General features: G+C 38.2%; 1 protein-coding gene across 5 annotated transcripts in view; it reads right to left on the bottom strand.

The window, feature by feature from the left end:
- Positions 1-17,532, bottom strand: part of ANKRD17 (ankyrin repeat domain 17) — a gene marked incomplete at its 5' end in the record, with an annotated part of 174,194 nt that overhangs the window by 47,258 nt on the left and 109,404 nt on the right. For all 5 annotated transcript variants that reach the window (XM_081101267.1, XM_081101268.1, XM_081101270.1 and 2 more), the window contains 7 exons: positions 323-418; positions 6,626-6,788; positions 8,052-8,227; positions 8,716-8,929; positions 9,501-9,643; positions 11,683-11,828; positions 11,971-12,082. In XM_081101267.1, coding sequence (XP_080957393.1) covers positions 323-418; positions 6,626-6,788; positions 8,052-8,227; positions 8,716-8,929; positions 9,501-9,643; positions 11,683-11,828; positions 11,971-12,082 — 1,050 coding nt within the window. The remainder of the gene's footprint in view (positions 1-322; positions 419-6,625; positions 6,789-8,051; positions 8,228-8,715; positions 8,930-9,500; positions 9,644-11,682; positions 11,829-11,970; positions 12,083-17,532) is intronic.

The following is a 17,532-nucleotide window of genomic DNA, read 5'->3' as shown; positions in this document are numbered from 1 at the left end:
ATACACATATATAGATTATAATACTAATGAATAACAACATATGCTTTAATTGTTTAGTGTTCACATAAAATTAGTTTAGTATTTTTTTAAAAAAATAAAGTAAATCAATCACAAAGAATATTTTACTACTTCATTAGATTAAATAATCCTAAAAGTCTCTTAAACAGCATACTTCATTCCCAAATAATAGATAAATGAAAATTGCTATACAGCACGCATTACTGCTCAAACTAAGACTTTTTTCTTAGTGTGGGATATATGTACATAAAATTAAATAAAATCCCTAGCTCATATAGTGGGATGAATTTGATCAACACATTACCTTATCAGTGATGGTTGCTATGTATCTCATGCATTCAGAATCTGATGGAAACTGATTGACTTCTTTGACTAAGTAGCGCACCACCTTCACATGACCCTAGAGAATAGATATTAATGTCAGATTTAAAACACACACTAAAAGAATTCAGTAAATCTAGTCTGTCTTTTTTGTTGTTATTGTTAATCCTCACCTGAGGATATTTTTTCCACTGAGTTGTTAGAGAGGGTGGGAGGGAGGGAGAGAGACAGAAACAACAATGTGAGAGACACATCGATCTGGTTGCCTCCTACGTGTGCCCCAGGTACATGCTGTTGATGGGAATCAAACCAAGGTACATGCCGTTGATGGGAATCAAACCTGAGACCTTTCAAATCCTAGAGCTGACACTCTAACCACTGAGACAAACTGAGTAGGGCTGCAGTTTGAATTATGTAAGATTTCTTTGGCATTCAAGCTACAAAATGAAGACTTAATTGTGTAGGTATTTTTTTCACTGTAAATGAAAAACAGGCTTTGGTTCTAATAAATTAAATTTACACTGTTCATTCTCATCTTACTCTCCAAAAAAAACAAAAACAAAAAAAACAGAGAATAACCTGACTTAAGATCTAAATTACTCTAAATAATTTAAATAAAAAACCAAACCAAAAAATCAATATGAAGAAATGAGAATATGCCTGAAAGAAAAAAGTTTTTTCTAGCTAATGAAATAAAAATGAACATTCTGTTCAATTCTAAGTGTTAAAGGAGTAGAAATATAAATTTTGTTCTTTCAGATAAAAACTGAAAGCATAGCTCTGTATTAGGTAGTATTAGGTAGTGTGAAAGAAATAAAACACTTTCCTAAAACATGAGCTATGATTATATTATTCACTATAACACTGTCCACTAAGTTCAAAATGTTCAGACCAACATTCAAAAAGGCTTTCCACTTTCTTCAATTACACTACTGCTTTCTGAGACAGCACCTGTAAGTTAGCCAGTCTGGATAAATAGCTGTTTATATTTCATATACTTCCTAATTGCATTTATTTCTTTTCATCTGCAACTTTTAAAACTATCCTTATCTTTTAGTGCATAGCTCAAATGCCATTTGCATCATTGTTTGATATTTTGCCAAGACTTCTACAGTATTTAAATTATTTATACAGGGCAACTCATAGTTACCTGACTTTATGTGTGAATTATACTTCCCTGATTAAATCACTCCTTTAAAAAGTAGCTGCTGCACCCTATATAACAGTGATGGTGAACCTATGACATGCGTGTCAGAGGTGGCACGCGAACTCATTTTTTTGGTCGATTTTTCTTTGTTAAATGGCATTTAAGTATATAAAATAAACATCAAAAATATAAGTCTTTGTTTTACTATGGTTGCAAATATCAAAAAATTTCTATATGATATGTGACACGGCACCAGAGTTAAGTTAGGGTTTTTCAAAATGCTGACACGCTGAGCTCAAAAGGTTCGCCACCACTGCTCTATAAGGTAATATCCCAACCATTACAGTTGCACATGGTAGGTACTACAAAAATAATGGAGTTAATAAAAGATAAGCACTGTTCTTAAGTAGCTAAGTCTAATTTAGAAAGATTTGTCAAAGTGAATGATGACGATAATAATGGATTGCAGAACTTCTACAACTTTTAGGGGATTACATCTCAATGTGAGCTACAATAGTATAGGAAGAGGTTTTGTAGAAGAGTTTAAACTATATCAAAGAATGAGTACATTTAGAAAAATTAGGAGGGGCATGGGCATTCCTGAGATGAGAACAAAGGTGATGTGAGAGAGAGGGCTCAAGAAAAGACCAAGCAAGAAGACTTTCCACATTACGGACTCACAAAGGGAGACGAATTCTGAGAGCACTAGAGTGTAGTGAATAACAAACTAAAAGTGAATTTCAGAATATCACAGAAACTGGAGAGACAGAAAAAGGTTCTTGAGACTGATGTTAACGAAATGGAGTGGTTAGAAAGATTAATTTGATAATGATATGCTAACTTGCTTGGAGAAGAGGCAGGTAGCCAGTGAGAAGAGTAAGTTTGACTGCTAAGGAAAAAGAAATAGTGAGTGGCTAGATAGTCTAGAACAGTGATGGCGAACCTTTTGAGCTCAGCGTGTCAGCATTTTGAAAAACCCTAACTTAACTCTGGTGCCGTGTCACATATAGAAATTTTTTGATATTGCAACCATAGTAAAACAAAGACTTATATTTTTGATATTTATTTTATATATTTAAATGCCATTTAACAAAGAAAAATCAACCAAAAAAATGAGTTTGTGTGTCACCTCTGACACGCGTGTCATAGGTTCGCCATCACTGCTCTAGAATATCCAGGGATGATGTGGTCTAAAGCAGCCGTCGCCAAGCTTTCAGACCTCTGAATCAACCAAATCGCCACCAGTTGGCGACCCCTCGTCTAAAGAACCAAAGTCAGAGAGAGTAATGAAAACAAAAAAGATGATTTCTTGCAATTTATGTAGTAAAAGTTTTTAATACAACAAAATATTTTGGAATCTACAAGGGATTTTACCTACATGTCTCATAATGACAAAACTCAAAATTATAATACCTGAAATATTAATCTCATTTTCCCAGCAACAAACTGAAACTGCATTTAAGAAATCAACCAAGTCATTATATTACTTATACACAGCTCTATACTATGCACTGCAGAAAAAGGAAAAGAGTTTCTCTTGCTTTCACAAAATGTATTCCTAATTCTGAATTAGTATATTTGACTTTCAGTAGTTTTAATACTAGCAGCTGGGTTTTCATTTAATGACTTTTTTTCTCTTTTTCTTTTCTTTCCTTTCCTTCCTTTCCCTTCTTCTTCCTTCCTTCCTCCCTTCATTTCCTTTTTTCAGTATCTTCACCCAAGGATATTTTTCCTATTGAATTTTAGACAGAGTAAAAGAGAGTGATATGAGAGAGAGAGAGGAGAGAAATGAGAGATGAGAGATGAGAGATGAGAGAGAGAGAGAGAGAGAGAGAGAGAGAGAGAGAGAGAGAGAGATATGTTTCCGGGCTGGGAATTGAACCTGCCACCCAGGTACATGCCCATGACTAGGAATCAAACCCACCACTCTTCAGTGTGCCGGCCAATGTTCTACCCACTGAGCAAAACCAGTCAGGGCTTAATTCCATTTTCTTAGTAATGAAAGTCAATGATAAATATAAAATCAACTTATGGTAAATTTTTATATGTTGTGCTAATGAAAGAAAATATTCATAAACAAGTAATTTGTTACTCTTAATTGGATTTACATTTTGTGCAAGATTAATATTATACCTAGATTTGGAAAATACTTAGAACAATTTTTTATACTTAAATGATTTTTCTTGTTAATCCTCATCAGAGCACATTCCTCCATTGATTTTTTTAGAGAGTGGAAAGGAGGGGGAGAGACACAGAGAGAGCGACACAAAAGAGAGAAAAACACTGATGTGACTGAGACACATCGGAGGGTGCCCTGCACAAACCCTCACCAGGGCGAGGAACTGGGCCTGTAACTGAGGTACATGCCCTTGATGGGAACTGAACCCAGGACCCTTACGTCCACGGGCCAATGTCCTATCCCCTGAACCAAACTGGTTTAAAATGTAGCTTTTATGTCCTATACGGGTTATATCCACCTTTCAATGTTGCCACCAGAGTGATTATCCTATCTAATAAAGAGGGAATATGATAACTGACTGCCCTGCCCTCAAAGATGGCGGCGCTCACAGCCAACAAGGAGGGAATGTGCTGACTGACTGCCCTGCCCTCAAAGATGGCGGCGCCCACAGCCAATAAGGAGGGAATATGCTGACTTACCTGCCCTCAAAGATGGCGGCGCTCACAGCCAACAAGGAGGGAATGTGCTGACTGACTGCCCTGCCCTCAAAGATGGCGGCGCCCACAGCCAATAAGGAGGGAATATGCTGACTTACCTGCCCTCAAAGATGGCGGCGCTCACAGCCAACAAGGAGGGAATGTGCTGACTGACTGCCCTGCCCTCAAAGATGGCGGCGCCCACAGCCAATAAGGAGGGAATATGCTGACTTACCTGCCCTCAAAGATGGCGGCGCTCACAGCCAACAAGGAGGGAATGTGCTGACTGACTGCCCTGCCCTCAAAGATGGCGGCGCTCACAGCCAACAAGGAGGGAATGTGCTGACTGACTGCCCTGCCCTCAAAGATGGCGGCACCCACAGCCAATAAGGAGGGAATATGCTAACTGATGGACCCGCCCTCAAAGATGGCGGCGTTCACAGCCAATAAGGAGGGAATATGCTAACTGATGGACCCGCCCTCAAAGATGGCGGCGCTCACAGCCAACAAGGAGGGAATATGCTGACTGCCCTGCCCTCAAAGATGGCGGCGCCCACAGCCAATAAGGAGGGAATGTGCTAACTGACTTACCTGCCCTCAAAGATGGTGGCACGCACAGCCAATAAGGAGGGAGTGTGCTAACTGCATGCCCTGCCCTCAAAGATGGCGGTGCTCACAGCCAATAAGGAGGGAATATGCTGACTGCCCTGCCCTCAAAGATGGCGGCGCCCAAGGCAATAAGGAGGGAATATGTTAACTGACTGCCCTGCCCTCAAAGATGACAGCACCCACAGCCAATAAGGAGGGAATATGCTAACTGATGGACCCGCCCTCAAAGATGGCGGCGTTCACAGCCAATAAGGAGGGAATATGCTAACTAATGGACCCGCCCTCAAAGATGGCGGCGCCCAAGGCAATAAGGAGGGAATATGTTAACTGACTGACCTGCCCTCAAAAGATGGTGGTGCCCACAGCCAATAAGGAGGGAATGTGCTGACTGCCCTGCCCTCAAAGATGGCGGCGCCCACAGCCAATAAGGAGGGAATGTGCTAACTGACTTACCTGCCCTCAAAGATGGTGGCACTCACAGCCAATAAGGAGGGAGTGTGCTAACTGCATGCCCTGCCCTCAAAGATGGCGGTGCTCACAGCCAATAAGGAGGGAATATGCTGACTGCCCTGCCCTCAAAGATGGCGGCGCCCAAGGCAATAAGGAGGGAATATGTTAACTGACTGACCTGCCCTCAAAAGATGGCGGCACCCACAGCCAATAAGGAGGGAATGTGCTAACTGATGGACCCGCCCTCAAAGATGGCGGTGCTCACAGCCAATAAGGAGGGAATATGCGGACTGCCCTGCCCTCAAAGATGGCGGCACCCACAGCCAATAAGGAGGGAATGTGCTAACTGCATGCCCCGCCCTCAAAGACAGCGGCGCTCACAGCCAATAAGGAGGGAATATGTTAACTGACTGCCCTGCCCTCAAAGATGGCGGCACCCACAGCCAATAAGGAGGGAATGTGATAACTGATGGACCCGCCCTCAAAGATGGCGGCGCTCACAGCCAATAAGGAGGGAATATGCTGACTGACTGCTCCGCCCTCAAAGATGGCGGCGCCCACAACCAATAAAGAGGGAATATGCTGACTGCCACTAATTGACTGCCATGCCTTTAAAGATGGCAGCGCCCACAGCCACAAGATGGCGGCGCCCAGTCCCCTCAGCCCCACCAGGGTGGCAGGCGCGTGGAAAGGCCAGGCCTGAGGTGGGCCCGGCCTTGCCGTGTGCCTGCCTCCAGAGCCCCCAATCCCCTCAGCCCCCAGCCACCTACAGCCGCCTGAGGCTCAGGTAACCAGGGCCGGCTGAGGCAGCAGCAAAGGTGTGACAGGGGCATCGCCTTCCCCTGATCGCTGGGTCGCCTCCTGCCCCTGAGGGCTCCCAGACTGTAAGAGAAGGCAGGCCGGGCTGATGGCGCCCCCTCCAGTGCATGAATTTTCATGCACCAGGCCTCTAGTTTGCTTATAATTTTACTAGAGGCCCGGTGCACGAAATTCGTGCACGGGTGGTGGTGGTGGAGGGGTTGACCCTCAGCCCGGCCTGCACCCTCTCCAATCTGGGACACCTCAGGGGATGTCTGAGTCCTAAACTGGCAGTCGGACATCCCTCTCGCAATCTGGGACCACTGGCTCCTAACCGCTTGCCTGCCTACCAGCCCAATCCCCATAACTGCTCGCCCCTGCCGGCCTGATCGCCCTAACTGCCTTCTCCTGCCGGCCTGATCACCCTAACCACCTCTGCCTTGGCCCTGTCACCATGGCTTTGTCTGGAAGGGTGTCTGGTCTAATTAGCATATTACCCTTTTATTAGTATAGATGGCTTTCATCAATGCTGTTAAATCCTAAAAATGAGAGTCTGGTAATCACTAAACTGTGCACTTCTAGCCTAAATGAAAAACATTCATGTGAAAAAGGATAAAAGACTTCTACCTTTCTAAATGCTGCCATTAGAGGAGTTATCTTGCGGTTATCTGCTGCATCCACATCTGCACTTGCTTGCACCAATAACTGAACCACATCGAGGTGTCCACCATTTGCTGCTAGCCACAATGGAGTGTTCCCCTTCTTGTTACGCACATCAATGTGAGCTCCCCTAAATAAATGACACAGATATCATTGTTTAAAATGAAATGGAATGACACAGCTAACAATAACAATCAACTATTAATTTGTGAAAATATTTTGTAAAACTAAAAACTGTTTAATATTCAAGGACTAAAATTAATTTTTCTCTCAAAATAACGTTACAAAGAATTTCCAGTTGTTAAATTTAAAAACAATGGTACAGCAATAATTGCTTTTTATCTTAAAGACTAGAGGCTCAGTGCACGAAATTCGAGCACGGGTAGGGTCCCTATCGGCTGCCAGCTGGGGCCTCCCATCACTGGCTGCCAGGGCCTTCCTTTGTCCTGCGCTGTCCCCTGGTGGTCAGTGCCATCATAGCAAGCGATCAAACTCCCAGTTGGTAAACTCCCGAGGGGACACTTTGCATATTAGGCTTTTATATATATATACAGATAATGACTCGGTATAATTATGAGTTTCAAACCCCAAGAAAATGTGAAATTTTATTTAGTGAAAAATAAAAGTATATCCTGTTAATATCATAATCAATATATTAAATAAACAGTATCCTGGAAACACAAATAGTATCTATGATGCAACTGCATCAGTTTCAGATTATTTGTAATCATGTATTTGTATTTAGCTTCAGAATAACATGCAGGTTTAGAACTCAGTGGGCGTAATAGATAAAATTCACAGTGAGTAATAGTAGTTGTTAGTAGCTAGAACTAGTACTACTAAATACGACTGCTTAAAACACCATGCAAAGGTTTTTAGGAGATTGAATTAAGCAGGCAAGCCTTTTGGAAAACTGGCAGGCAACTTCTAAGTGACTGACAGTAGAAACTATCCTGGATCTTTTCTGATAACTTGGAACAGTACCTTAACTGTCATTTAAAAGCCCAAGTTACTATAAAGAACAAGAAAATCAACAATGAAGACTTAGATTATTGCCAGACTTTTAGGACTTGAAGTGGTACTTTTTAAAAACTCACACTGTGGGAGATGTAAATGTAGATGACAACAGCTGGATATTCAGATAGCTTATTACAGTACTTTAAAAGTGTACACACACAAGAAAGGAAGATAAGTAGTTCTAGGTTGCATTGAAATAAATCAACATAGCATAGCTCTGAATGGGTGGACAATAACAGAGGTAGGTTTAAAAAAATAAAACAAGTAGTTTATAGAAGTAGTCATATTTGATTTCTTAATAGTACAATTTGCCCAGAGAGAACAGTAATCACTAGTAACACCAGGGTCACATACGAAGGGTATGGTAACATCATACCTGCCAATGAGAAGCTCACAGAATTTATAATGCCCTTTATCTGCTGCTATGGTTAAAGCTGTATCTCTCGAAGAGGGCACTGGAGGGGCATTAACATCAGCACCTTTATCCAAAAGAACTCGGCCCACCTCTGCATATCCACCAGAGGCAGCTTCCATTAGTGGTGTGAGTCCAGTCTAAGTTTAGTGAAAAATAAAAAACAACACATAAGATAAAGGAAAGAGCTAAAATGTTAAAGAATAAAAATCTGGGAGCAATATAGTTCAACACTAACACTGCTAGTCTCTCTCAGTTACAATGTCATCTATTAAAAGAAGATAATTTACCTAATGACAATTTGTTGAAAAAAAAAATATATACATATATATGTGTGTATATATATATATCTGTAAGATGCAAGTAAGCATTTGGCATATAGCTGGCACTTAATAAATGTTCCCCATCTTCTCTTTCATAAGGGTACATATTTTCTGCTGGTAATTCTAACGTCATTATTACCTCTAAAATTTATTTTTGAGGTATTTTCAAGAGTTAATGTTTGAATGAGTTCTACAGAGTGATAAATGTTACTAGCAAATACTAAGACTATATTTAGCATATTGCTACTAGACACCTTAAATATCAAACCAATAAATCCATGTACAAATTTTGAACGTTTTCTTACCTTAGCTCTGTGTTCCACATTTGCTTTTCTATCAAGCAGAAGACTAACCACTTCAGTTCTTCCTTGGAAGCAGGCTAAGGTAAGGGCAGTGTTCCGATTGGTTTCTATCTGAGCATTTATGTCAGAGCCCATGTCTAATAGGAGTTTAACTGCAGCTGTGTGCCCATTCATAGCTGCTAACATCAGAGGAGAAATGCCCAATTTGCTACCAGTTCTGGGGGTAGAGGTATGAGGAGAACAAAACAGAAAATATATATTTTAAATGTCCCAGAAAAACTGGATGGCAATATATAATTCTGCTTCAGGATATATTTAAGAATCTTTATTTTGCAGGATTACTTAAAATATTATAATCATTTTTCTTAGCCCTAGTCTAATACTTCTTTGAGATAATACTAAAACTCCATTAGAAATATTTTACCACCCAGATCTAGAATACTTTCTGTATCTCATTCAACATAATGACTTGGGCTGAAAAATAATTATTAAGTCATTAGACTATTAAGATGGACTTTCCATTTTAAAGCACATACTTGCTTAATAAAAACTCATAAGATGTGTTTACTTTTAGTACCGTAAGAAATACAGTAATTGATAGTTTTTCAAGTTCTATGTCAACAGTTTTAAATATGTAAATAAAATTAATCTTAAAAATCTCTAGCAATTTACATTCTAAACTTGTAATGAAGGCATTTCCTTTTTAATATAATATAATATAATTGTTCTACAAATACCATTTTAACATAACACTTTTAAGGGTCTTATAGATAGAGAATAAAACTTGCCTAGAATTAATTTCGGCTCCTGCATTTAGTAATATTTTGATAATGTTCACATAGCCGCCAGAAGCAGCCAGGCTTAGAGGTGTGTAATCAGAAACATTCCTGTGTTCTTTATTTGCTCCTCGAGCTAACAATAGCTCCACCACCTGGGGGGGGGGGGGGGGAGAAAGGGGGAAGGAAGGAAGAAATGGATTTATTTTCTTACATTGAGACAATGTGCAAGGTACATATTTTTTTTTAACTTTTTTTTTTAAATTTCAGAGAGAAAAAGAGAGGGAGAGAGGGATAGAAACATCAATGATGAGAGAGAATAACTGATTGGCTGCCTCCTGTACGCCCCCCACTGGGGATGGATTCTGAAAGTTGGGCATTTTTATTTTTTTGTTCTGGTCTATTGTATAACAAAAGAAGGAAAAAATCCTTCTTCCATTTTTTGCACAAACACAGTCTCAACTGATAGCAAGAAATCTTAGAAGCCAAAAAGAGACAGCTTTTCAAGCAAAAAACCCACTTTGGAATCTGTTGAAACGACAGTGTATTCATGAAATCTGGATCTCCTGTGTTGTTGTACAATACTATTTTGGAAATAGTATTTCTGTGTTATTCTACCAAACAGTGGTAAAATAGAACACAATTTTTTCATTTAAGCATGTGAATGCCTTTAAAATATTTTTTTTTAACTTACTATCAATAACTTAATGTTAAAAAAAAAAACTTGGAATAAAGCTAACACATTTTTCCCTAACATTAGAAAAATTTTCAAACATACAGAAAAGTTAAAAAAATATACATATACTCACCACCTAGATTCTACAAATAATATTCCACTATACTTACTTTTTCATATTTCTTCATAATTTTTTGCATTTCATCACAAAGTAAATTACAGACATTTGCCATTTTCCTTACATACATCAGCAAGTGTATCATTATCTAGACTTTAATGTACTTGTTTTCAGGTTTTTTGGGTGAAATTTTATGTAAAATTTTTTCAGGTGAAACAATAAATGCTCAAAACTTAATTTACATTTACTGAATACTGACATTCATAAACAAAATGTAATTTAAATTCCTGTTATTTACTCATGCCCTTTCCCAGGCAACCCCACCCAGAGATTAATCTATTTTAGATCTTCATATACATGAAATCAGTGTTTGAGAGTCATTTGTGTATACTGTGTAGCATTCCATTAAATCTACACTAATAAAAGGGAAACATGCAAATTGGTGTCACTCCACTACGCCCACCAGCCAATCAGAGCGACTATGCAAATTAACCCAACAACAACGGCGTTTAATTTGTATACGCAGGTGCAGAGCAAAAACTGAAGGCTCCGGCTGGAGTGAGGACTGAAGCTTGAAGAGGCCTGGCTTCTCCGCTGCGGCCGGACCAAAGGCCTGGGTCCCGGGTGCTGGAGAAAAACTGGTGCCAGCAGCCAGGGGAAGGAAGGCCTATTGCACAAATCTTCATGCAACGGGCTTCTAGTAATATATAATAAGCTACCTACTATCCCAATGATGAACAACTTTGCCATTTCTAGTTTTTGAGAATTCTGAATAAAGCTGCTTAAAGTGGTTGTATTATTTACACTCTTACAGATAATGAGTGAGTTCTGGTTGCTCCACACCCTTGGCAACATTTGGTATTGTCCGTCTTTATGATTTTAGCCATTCTAGTGGCTGTGTGGTGGTATCTTAATTTGCATTCTCTGACAGCCAAATTATTTAGCATTTAAATGCTTACTGGCCATTTATAAATCTTTTGTCCATTATGCCACTTGCTGTACCAAACAAGTCTGATAACAGGTACTAGTATTTTCATCTTCCTTTTACAAATAAGACACAGAAGTTAAGGACTGTTTAAGATCATAACTCCTACCCTTGCTCTTACTATTAAATATTAAACTACTAGTATATCCTAAAATACTAACTGGAAAATAACAAATAAATGTTAATAAACAGACTGGCAAACACAGACTCAAATATGTGAAGATACAAGATAGTATACATCTCTTCCCATTAGTTCAAGATCAGAGTTAGGAATAGTGGAGACACTCAGAGAAGGCATGCTCCAGGGTTGTAATAAATCTAAATGCCAACTGATTGTCACCATACAATCATACAAGTTAAGGCATAAATTTACTAAATGGATGGAGAGAAAAAACGACACTGGAGAAACTGTTACCTCCTGTCTTCCCCCAGAACAAGCCAAAGATAGTGGTGTGTCCTTGGTTCTTTCTGACTGCGCTTCGATGTCTGCACCATTGTCCAGTAATATTTCCACAACACCAACATGACCAGCTGTGGCAGCCAAGATGAGTGGAGTAAAACCTGCAGAAAAATAATGATCTCACTACATGCTAAGCAAAGGAACAACACTATTTTCCATCAAAATAGACCTAGAAGTAGTAGCATTTCTTTACAGAACACAAATATTCCAGAAGAAAAAAATATTCACAAAAGTTGGCCATACCTTTCTTGTCTCGGTGCTCAATACTAGCTCCTCTCTCTAGCAATGTTTGTACCAGTTCCTCATGACCACCAGCACAGGCAAGTGTTAGTGCGGTGTCATGATTACTTTCAGTCTGTAAAAAATTCATTTTATGATTAGCTTATTATATAATTTTAAAATGTTGACATCAATTCCATAATATATACATGTTCCAAATACACACAAGTAGATATGTATCCTCTACTCTAGCAAACATTTGATAGTAAGTTGCCCTTTTTCCATTAGTGATCAACCTGTGACTTTTTTTAAAGGTTACAAATATTTGAACTTCATGGGCAATTCTTGAAGCAAACATGAAGAAAAGCAGCATGATTTTCAACCATATGCTGTTTTCAGCAACACGATTAAAAGAAATACTGTGGACTCACTTTCAATTCCAGCCATTAATGGCAGTTATGTGACAGTAATCCCTGAGGACAGGAATGATTTACTCAACTTGCTGCCTAGTTTCCAGGCTGCAGTGCAAAAAGAGGGTATTCGAACACAGCCTGGCAACCTCCCTGAATTGAGAAGACAGAGTTTGTAGAAGTTACGGTGACTAGAACCTCTTGGGGCAGAGTACTGGAGAGGAAATTGCTACAGAGAATGAAAACTACAGAGATCTGTAGAGGGTTTTCCCTGGAGTCTTCAGCTGAGTTTTGATCAGCACATTTGCATGAGGTCAGGGAAAGACCCCCAAAAGGTATCATCAGGCTGAAAAACACCCAGAGATTACACAGGGCCTGGAATAGTTTGGTTCCGACCAGCCAGAGTAGAAAGATTTCAAAACACAAAGAATATTAAGTAAAAATCCTCAGCAGTGAGGCTATATTAACTGTTCTGGACCCAGTTAAAAAAGTTGAAAATCAAGCCTTGTACTGAAAATATATTTTTCCCACAGAACTTTACTGCATTAGAGAACAAAGCCCCCAAACACCTAGAGGAACAAGAAATATATACAAAATAGAGTATTTGGAAAGAAAAACTATAATAATTGAGACACGACACTATTTATACACAATTTATCTCTTACTTCTGCTAATGATAGTAACCAAGAATGGATCAGCCAATTGTTATCGCTACCATACTTAAAATGCTTATTTAGTGAACAAAGTCCTCATATTTTTAGTACTCTAATTTGTGTGATATAAAAAAAGGTAACTACTAGCAACATGTACAGTGTGACTAAGGAACTAAGTTTTAAATTTTATCTAATTAAATATAAATTTTAAAACTGATACTTGATTTGGTTATTAGAAAGCTTTTTAGTATATGCCTGGAGCAATGTGAGTATATGAATCTACTTTTTCAACTTAATCAAATCTATTGCAATCTACTTAATCAAACTGAAGTACAAATCAAGTATTTCCAATGAAGTCCAAGTTGAGATGTTTTTTAAACAAGGTGACAAAACATCTGATTAGTTTGGGACTGATTTATTTGATCACTTTAAGCTGTAAGTGTAATACACACCAAATTTTGAAGACTTTAGTATGAAATAAAAATGTAAAATAACAATTTGCTATGTTAATTACATATTTAAACAATAGTGTTATGGATATATTAAGTTAAAATACATTCTTAAAATTCACTCCACCTATTTGTTTGCTTTTTTAAATGTGGCTATTAGAAAACTTTAAATTACATATATGTCTTACATTATTTTTCTATTACACAGAGCTGTTCTAAGCCATCTTACATATGTACCTCTATTACAGCACTTAATGTCAATCTTCCTTATACTAACATTAGTTATGTGTCTATCAACCTCAGAAGACTATTGATTCCTAGAAGGTAATAAACATGTTTTATTTATGTCTGTACCTTCCATCTATAATTGTTGCCTTGTTAGGAAAAAATAATAAGTTAAATGAACAGCAATAGGGTTACACATTTGAAGACTATTACTAATGAAATAAAGGATTATAGAGGGTGGGGCAAAAGTATGTTTCCAGTTGATCATATGAAAAATAATAGATTAGTAAATGTTAATATAAACTCTGCATTCCGCATACTCACAACTGTAAACCTACCTTTTTTCTATACAAACAACTGTACCTACTTTTGCCCCACCCTGTATATATGAACACACTATATTTAATGTATTTGTGTATTTATATACTACTTATTATATTTATGTAATAAATATCAAAAGGAAAGGCATATTCTCCCAGAAGGTCAATAGTTCTAAAAAACAAATTCCATTACAAAAAAAAAAAAAAAGAATAACAAGAGATAAAAGACAAAACTGATAAAGATTCAAGAAATAAGAAAAGCCTACTAGTCAGTGATGAAGAGGGAGACCGCAAAAGCTGCTCTGCAGAAGAGGCTGGCAGAGAGCAGAGCTACTGACTGCAGAGATCAGGGATGGCCACAAGGGAGAGATGCACCAACTACAACAACGGAGAAGGACATGAATACTTAAATGAGTGACAGCTCTGATTGTGAAGTCTTTGATCTTCATTTCAGGTTTATAAGAAATTACTGATTTTAGAGAAAAGGAGACAAAGGCTCAGAGTAACAACCTTCCGATGGCCACACAAAATCCTGCTTTTCTATTACATCACAGCTAAGGCACAACTAAGGTCAATGTAACATAAGCCTATCTGTCTTAGGTGCTCTCAATGAGTAGAGGACTCAATTTTATAAAGTTTATAAGGTTTCTAAACATCTTCTTGGGGTTAAAGATTAAAGAGTAATTTAGGAAATTGGTATCAATCTTAAAAATAGAGAATGAAGAGACAAAATTTGAAAAAGATAAGTATGAAAATTTTAGGGGATTAGTAAAATACTCTTTTTTAAAATCACATTATAAAACATCATTTCATATAAGTACCTTTTATATCAAAGTACTCTGCTAAATACTCTAGGGTTGACCTGATCACTAGGAACTTACTGATTACTATATAGGACAAACGTAGTGGCTCAAACTATGAGAGAAATATTGAACAATGCATTATGAGAATTGAAGAAACAGTATATTTAAACCTGAGAAAAGAGAATTGGTCAAATTCCTTGGGGAATTTAAGAGTGGGTAACTTCACTGTATAACATTTTGTGGCATTCTTTTAAAGATAAGAATGAAAGAAGTTTATTTTTGTTAATCCTCACTTGAGGATATATTTTTCCCATTGATTTTTAGAGAGTGGAACGGAGGTGGTGGGGAGGGAAAGGAGGGAGAAAAAGAGAGAGAGAGAAAGAGAAAGAGAGAGAGAAAGAGAAAGAGAGAGAGAGAGAGAGAGAGAGAGAGAGAGAGAGAGAGACAAAGAGGCATCAATTGGTTACCTCTCACATGCGCCCCAGCCCCAGGGCCAGGGATCAAGCCTGTAACCGAGGTATGTACCCTTGACCAAAAATCAAACCTGCAGACTGATGCTCTAACAACTGAGAAAAACCAGCCAGGGCAAAACAATTTTTTTTTTTTAAGAATAGTCTAGAGAGAGGGGCAGGGAGAGAGATAAACATTGATACGAGAACACACCATCCACTGGCTGCCTCCTGTATGCCCTCTACCAGGGATAGAATCTGCAACCCCAGCATGTGCCCTTGACTGGGAATAGAACAGGTAACCTCCTGGTGCATGGGAGGACACCCAACCAACTGAGCCACACCAGCCAGGGCAAGAATGAAATAATTTTTGAAATGAGGTTTCCACCCTCCCTCCCCCAAATAGAGACCTATCCCATCCCAAATTGATAAAGATGCTGTCAAAACTTATAGTAAAACAGCCCAAGTAATTCCTCCAAACTATCATTTATGAATGTTTCCTAAAATAAATTTTAATGTGGTATCAATCTTGTTTTGAAAATATTCAGACCCGATTCAATAAAACCATTACACGAGAGTTGAAAAGCCCTGTGGTAACCACTTGCACACCTAAGGTTATTTCTAGTTATATAAGATTTGAGGAACCTTATAAAAAAAATGTAAACTCCTACCTAAAGCATTCAGCAATGTCCGGGAATTAAACATAATTTCTGCTAATTCTTGTTAAAAATATTAGTTCCTGAGCATCTTAATCAATTAAAGGAGTTTAAGGCCTGACCATTTTAAGAATCATTATCATTTTAAAAAGGAGACATATGCTGAGGCTTTCAAAAAAATTCACATTTATTTTGTTCTTCCTTAAATTAAGATTTGATATAAATATGCAATATGGCCAAAGGAATACACAGAAAAGATGCAAAGATGAAGGACACGTGATCTTTTGCCATGTAGGTGGTGGCTCATTTTCTCTAATTTACCAGGTTAAAACAGATAGCATAGGCAGTACTTTAAAAGCACAGATTCTAGGGCCTGAATGCAGGGATTGCTTGAAAACCGGCTCTACCATAAATTAGCTGTTGGGCAAGGTAGTTATTATCTCTTAAGTCTCACTTTTCTCATATGTAAAATGTTAATAGCAGTAGCTACTTCATGGGATTGTTATGAAGACTACATTAAATTAAAAGTTATAAAGTGAAAAATATACATGTCAAGACTTATTGAATAAACAAATAAAGGCTTAAATTATTAGAGAATGTTTCATCTTTCAAAACAGGAAGAAAGTTTATCATATCACTTGTCTGTTATGGCACAGTACTTGCACACATAAACCAAAATATCCAGTAAGTAAAATCTCAATGAATTTTCATTTTAGAATCTAGAAAAAAAATTTCAGACGAATCTATATAAAAGCCTAAGTGACCGGTTGACCAGTTGCTATGATGTACACTGACCACCAGGGGCAGATGCTCAATGCACAGGCAGGGGAACATGAAACAGATTGATGAATTTCAGAGGGAAGGGGAGAGGGGGGAGGGCAGGAAGAGATTAACAACCAAAGGTCTTATATGCATTCTAGAGGCCTGGTGCACAGATTTGTGCACCGGTGAGGTCCCTCAGCCTGGCCTGTGGGGATCAGGCCGAAACCGGCAGTCCAACATCTCCCGAGGGGTCCTGGATTGTGAGAAGGTGCAGGCCAGACCAAGGGACCCCACTAGTGCATGAATCTGTGCACCGGGCCTCTAGTTTAGTACAAAGGAATCTTTATTTTTATCATTTAACATAACTGCTTGGTATCATAAAAACTAGTAGATTAAATACAAAGTTAACATTAAAATTAAAGAAAAAAATGGTGAACAATTATTTCTGAATATTCATTTTATATTGTTTCCCAAAGAAGACACTTCCTAATGTCTAACTAAGCAATTATGCTAAACTCCATGAAAAGTAGCATTAACTCATTCTAGGCTACTGGAAAAACCTCCATGTAGAGACCAGGTAAAGAAGGAGCAGATTCTTAAGGAACCACAGTTAAATCTTTTTATATAAGCATGTCTACGACATTTAAAATATAAGTTACACTTTTTAAAATTAACTAATACTATTTTTTAAAGTATCTATGTATAACATCTCAGAGATTAATTTATAATACAGTGATGGTTGGGTGGTATAGTCAGGTAAAATTTCACTGTCACTACAATAATTTCAAATTCAATAAAATCATGATCATATGTGGAGGAACTTTTCCTGCAGTGTTTTATTGAAAAGCATTTTTTAAAA

Source organism: Myotis nattereri (assembly GCF_964212035.1).
Source record: "Myotis nattereri genome assembly, chromosome: 1".
NCBI classification, from domain to species: domain Eukaryota; kingdom Metazoa; phylum Chordata; class Mammalia; order Chiroptera; family Vespertilionidae; genus Myotis; species Myotis nattereri.
Note: the sequence above shows the minus strand (reverse complement) of the source record. Positions and strands in the feature narration are given on the sequence as shown.